The sequence below is a fragment of the Sinocyclocheilus anshuiensis genome, unplaced genomic scaffold (genome assembly GCF_001515605.1).
Source record: "Sinocyclocheilus anshuiensis isolate Anshui unplaced genomic scaffold, SAMN03320099.WGS_v1.1 scaffold1100, whole genome shotgun sequence".
In the NCBI taxonomy this organism is placed as follows: Eukaryota; Metazoa; Chordata; class Actinopteri; order Cypriniformes; family Cyprinidae; genus Sinocyclocheilus; species Sinocyclocheilus anshuiensis.
Genome location: NW_015552633.1, coordinates 373,574 through 379,573, shown reverse-complemented (window position 1 = coordinate 379,573; position 6,000 = coordinate 373,574). Strand labels below are relative to the sequence as shown.

At 37.2% G+C, this 6,000-nt stretch overlaps 1 protein-coding gene across 1 annotated transcript in view; it reads right to left on the bottom strand.

The window, feature by feature from the left end:
• Positions 1-1,766, bottom strand: part of LOC107666622 (uncharacterized) — a 9,899-nt gene extending 8,133 nt beyond the window's left edge. The window contains exons 1-3 of the mRNA XM_016458042.1: positions 1,511-1,766; positions 409-551; positions 62-233 (exon numbers count right to left, since the gene is read on the bottom strand). Of these exons, the coding sequence (XP_016313528.1) occupies positions 62-233; positions 409-551; positions 1,511-1,620 (425 nt within the window). The 5' untranslated portion in view covers positions 1,621-1,766. The remainder of the gene's footprint in view (positions 1-61; positions 234-408; positions 552-1,510) is intronic.
• Between the last annotated feature and the right edge of the window lie 4,234 nt (positions 1,767-6,000).

The window sequence follows — 6,000 nt, the reverse complement described above, 5'->3', positions numbered from 1 at the left end:
CCCCCCCCCCCCCCCCCAACAACAGTGTGAAAATGTAAAAAAAGAAGAAAATCAAACTCACAGGTTAGTTGTAGTTTTCAGTGTTTTTTCCTCCGCTGTGTCTTTTTTGTTTCTTATATTGGGAAAACTGATAGAGATGGTGGAAATGAATCTGGCAGATTTCCTCTGCTCCTCAGATGTCCTACTGAGGTCTTCCTTAGATCTGAGAAGTATTATTTGCCTGATCTGCAAATCTGATCAGTTGAGAAGTGTTACACATATGCATATACGCATGCTTTATATGACATTACATGCATGTCATAAAAATAAACTTTTAGTCAGAATTTAATGCATTTATGATAAGCTGTTATGTCCCAAAGTTTGTGTCTGAAAACAAATGTATCAGATAATCCAGTCATACAAACTCACCTCTGCTGCTTTTCTGCTGGCCTGTTAACTGCAATGATGGTGGTGAAGAAGCAGTAGTTCTAGTTTCTAAATCTTTCTTGTTGAGGATGTGCTGAGCCAGTGGTCCAGGATGTTTCTTCTCGTGTTCACTTACATTCTGAAAACTAATCAAGCTTCGGCATTACAATACTGCTACAATACAGTACAGAGAGCTGGAGAGTGTTTTTCTCAACAGACACCACATGTCTGCAGCTACTTAGTAAAAACTAAGGTTCACTCCCTTCAGAAAAATTCTTCACAGGAACACCCATAGATGTTTTCTTAGTATATCGACACATGACAGTGATCTTTCAGTGAGTGAAATTTCACTTGTTTTGTCTCACCTCTACATGTGCAAAGAAAATGATTACAGTAGTTGCCAAGTAGACAGAAAATACTTTCTTGTATTTCTCCTAATAATGCTGAACATATTAATTTTGGCTAAATTACCATTTGTTAAAATCATTATTATAAAAAAAAAAGAGACAATGTGGGTGTAACAAATTGCATAAGAGCTAAAGTATTACCATAAACATGGTGAGGCATGTTGGGATGACATTCAGCAAAAGATTAATACCAGTGACACCTCATTAGATATTGTGGAGGTGTGTTTAAAATCATCTGAAACAATTAAACTGAGATGTAGTCAAGGAAATATGTTCGTAAAGGTTTTTTTATAATCTTAAATCCTTGATTATTTAGCTAGGCATTTCTGTGTGTGTGCAAGGCAACAACAGGTATTATATAACTGGGGTGGTGCCAGACAAGAGATCAATGCTTGAATCAATGTTCAATCCACTGGCATCTTGTTATAATTCTTTGACTGTAAAAGAATTTGTAACTGTTGTAAAACTACATCGGATACATCTTACTTTAAGCAAACCAATATTTACACAAGCTCTTCTAATTAGGTAAGAACTTCAACCTGTTCGCTTAAAGCTACAGACTTCCATAATGTTGTCTGCGGATGATGATAAGGGTCAGTTTGAGACAGAGAAAAGTAGGAAAAGCAGTTTTTGTGTGAGAGAAGATGAGTAAGAAAACGTAGTAAAAACTCCAAGAACTTAGAAACTTTGTAGCCTACCGTGATTTATCAGTTTGTGTGTACAATCCCTCCTGATCTGAGCCAACGCAAGTCACGCTGGCGTTCACTCCGCTTTGACAACTTGACTGCTGCAGATCATGTGTTGACATTATAGTCTGAATGTATCTGGCTCATCTAGTTTGGTTACCTCCCTTTATTCCCTCCGGGCATCAGCTGTACCCTATGCTGTACCCTTAAGCGGCACGACTGTACATTCCACCGGAGAAAATCGCGCGCGGTGAGGCAGACCCGTCATACCGACAACCGTAAGACCCGACGCCACTCGTCATATGTTTCTTTCCCACCGAGGCGTGTTATCGAGGCTAGAGCCGCGGAAGTGCGGAGTGAGCTTGTGTTTTAGCAACAAACTCCGTACTTTGAAATGTCAAGTTTATGGGACCTATACAGTGATAAGACACCTTGACATTTGGACAATTGGAAATTGATGATTTTTCTGTATCGTGTGTCACCTTGTTATATTTCGGATTTTGCAATTCCACTCAAGAGACCAAAGGAGTTTCGTTTCGAAACTGATTTTAATTGAAAAAACAAACAAATGCATAGACCTATTTAAAAAGCTTGTTGTCTATGATGGCAGATAACCAAAGTATAAACAAGCGATAACTGAACAATAGTACGTGTTTTTCCATGAATATCCGACAGGTGGGGTCACTGGGGTGATATAGTGCATGCCATTTCCGCGAATCGATTCTTTAGAACAATTCGTTTTAAAGAACCGGTTGAAATGATTCAGTGATTCATTTACGTCACAACAGAACAGCTTCAGCACGTCACTGCTGGCATTTCGGCGTGGCATTGCTCTCAAACATTCTAATAAAGCCATGTATGCACACATATAGCTATTTATTACATTTTGACTAATAATGGTTGATTGGTTTCTTCTTCATCCAGTTTGTTGCATTTATGATTAATCCAAGTCAGTTAGAACCTAAATGGCAATTTGCATTTAAAGGGATAGTTCACCCAAAAATGAAAATTTTGTGTTAATTACTCACCCTCATGTTGTTCCAAACCCGTAAGACCTCCCTCCGTTCATCTTCAGAACACAAATTAAGATATTTTTGATGGAATCTGGGAGCTCTCTGACCCTCCCATACAGCAAGGGTCCTTACACGATCAAGGCCAGAACGGAGGTCTTACGGGTTTGGAACAACATGAGGGTGAGTAAATAATGACAGAATTTTCATTTTTGGGTGACCTATCCATTTAAACATTAGCCTACTTATATGCATTTACACCACTGGACTTTAAACCACCAAACTTGTAACTTTTCGCCCCATCAGCGATCAGGTTCAGTCCAAATAGCCTAAAGGCCTGGTTTCACAGACAGGGCTTAGACTGAACCAGGATTTGGCCATAGTTAAATTAGGACATTTAAGTAATTTTTATAAATGTGCCTTAGAAAAAAACACTACTGGTGTTCACCTTGAGACAAAACAAAGACATTGATATATTTTAAGATCAATCAGTGCAAGTTTCATTCAGTGACACCAAGACTCCTGACATGTGAAGAGACTGAGGAGAAATGATTGCCAAGCTCCTGTATAACAACACTTCTCAACTTTGGGGGGCCAAAGACTTTTTAATGTCCACAAGGCAGGCCAATAAGGGTTTAATGGAATCGCCAGCTTTCAATGGTAGATACAGCTGAGTATCATCAGCATATAAGTGAAATGAAACGTTATGCCTCCTAATAATATCTCCCAAAGGTCACATATATAAAGTAAAAAGAAGTGGACCTAAGATGGATCCTTGAGGTACTCCACAGATAATAGGAGCAATAGATGAAGAGAACATACCTAACTCAACAGAAAAAGACCCGTCTCTAAGATATGAACTGAACCATTTTAAAGCAGTACCCCTGATACCAATCAAATGCTCTAACCTACCGTACTGAGCCGTACCGAGCCGAGTCGTACCACGCAGTGGAAAAGCGCCATTAGCTACATTCAAAAATTAGATCAATCGTGAGTATACAACTTTTTCTAAAAGTTTTGATAAAAATGAAAGCTTAGAGACAGGCCAATAATTATTAAGGCAAACTTCATCCATACCGTTTCTTAAGCAAATCTGGGATCCAATCAAACCTCTTATTAAACATTTTGAGGATAAAATAATAACAAAAATGCTCCTGAACTATACTCTTAGCATTGATAAAACTGAAAATTGCAGTAAAACAACAAAATAATTGTACATTTCCCTTAATTACTCTGTCAAAGTGCAACTGAGGTTTACTGAGAAGCAAACTATTGAATAAGTGGTGAATAAAATGGAAGGGCAAATCAATCCTAATTAAGATTTTTTCTTGTCAGTAATCAAGAGGGATTGCTGGTCAGGCATTCTGCTTATTCTGCAAGGATTAATAGGCCCAGAGCAGGATTCCTAATTATTTTATGTAGAAATACTAGAGGTCATAAATTAGACGCATTAGCCCCACTGGCTTAAGGCAAGAAGCCTGATTGTAGCTTTGCATTGCTTAAGGGTGTGTTATGCAGATGCACATACATAATATTGACTTGTATAAAATAATTGTGATGAACCACTCTATTGTGTAGGCAGGGTGGAATGTGTTCTATAAAGATGATGTTTGTTTCCAGACAAAGGCAAAATATTCAGCCACCGCAATTATAAATCTTGTCATGGAGTGATGCTTATCTCGATCCATTATAGCAATGCAATTTAAATCTGTAATAAAATCTAAACAGTTTTAATTAACTCTGCTGATTAAAACAGAAACCAATATAGTGCATAACTTGTATGATAAATTCATCTTTAGCCTAATGTCTCTCAGGTTTTTGGCACAAGCTCAGTTTGATCATGGTGCTGGTTGTAGTAGTCCGTCAGTTGGAGGGAGTTACATATTTCATGGATGGCTTGTCATCTGCTGTATAAATCAACTGACAGTGCTGGAAAATGCATTATCTCCTGGAGAGATTATGACAAGGCCAATTCATAACTGTGAATTGATTTTCTTAAATGCTGGCTGCAATATGGCAGTGTATTCAGAGCATGTATTGTGGTGGTTAGCACAATCGAGGGTTTAGGTTCCTAAAATAGTAATCAAAACATAATCAGCAAATCAGAAAGACCTCAGTATATTGAATAGAACACATTTTGCTCCAGGTAATGAGTCAGCGCTTAACAAAATAGGTTCACACAATATCACTAAAGGTGTATATTAAATATATATTTGAATCTGATATTATTATTAGAGGCGGTGGATGAAGAGGTATATTACTAACCAGATAGTTATAATGGTTGTGGCATAGCTTGTAAAATCACAACATAAATAACCTTCATCATGGCACCAGTAAAAAAATATTCTTAAACGGTATTAAAGGATGTTCACCCAAAAGTTGAAGAGTTTGTTTGTTCATTGGAGAAAGTTAGCATTACATCACTTTCTCACTAATGAATCCTATGCAGCTGAATGGGTGCCGTCAGAATGAGAGTTCAAACAGCTGACAAAAACATCACAATAATCCACAATTAATCCACACGACTCCAGTCCATCAATTAATGTCCTGAGAAGTGAAAAGCTTTGTAAGAAACAAGTCTTTCCATAATATTGCTTTCTCCATTGAAAAAGTAATCTCGTCTGAATCAGGAGAGAAACATTTAGGCATTGTTTACAGATTAGGCATTGTTTACAAGCAAAAACAGCTGCTACTTTTTCACTTTACTTTTTTTAATTTTTACTACTTTTTCACTGGTGGAAGCGTTATTATGGATTATAGACTGGAATTGTGGCCAGAAGCAATAGTGTAAAATTAAAATGGATTTGTTTCTTACAAACATGCAGATTTTCACTTCACAACACTTTAATTGATGGAATGAAGTTGTGTGGATTATTGTGATTTTTTTATCAGCTGTTTGGACTCTCATTTTGACGGCACCCATTCACTGCATGTGATCTATTGGTGAGAAAATGATCTAATGCTGAATTTCTCCAGATCTTTTTCCGATAAAGAAACAAACTCATCTACATCTTGGATGGCCTGAGGGTGAATAAATGTTCGCCTTTTTTTGGGGTGAACTGTTCATTTAATGCAAAATTTATTTGGGGTGAGTTGGAATATAAACTGGACAGATCTATTGTACATTCAAAGGAAAGCCTTTGGCTTGAGTTGCAGAAGGCATTGGATAACATTTGTGTTGAAGTTCTCAGGAAATATATTGACACTATGCCAGAGAGAGGTGCTGCAAAAGGTGGACATACCAAATATTAAAGTTAAAAGTGGATAAAAACAGTATGACTTACTTCATCTGATATTTGTTGTGCAGAGCAACCATCTGCATGTTTCATGAACATTATGAAATTAAATGTTTTGGAGGTAAAAAGGTCAATATTTTCAGATCTGTCAGGTGTTCTAACAATTTTGGCCACCACTGTATGGTTCAGAATAAGATTTATTTTGCCAGATATTGCCATGACTAATTAAAATATGGTCCATAAAGGGCATAAATTA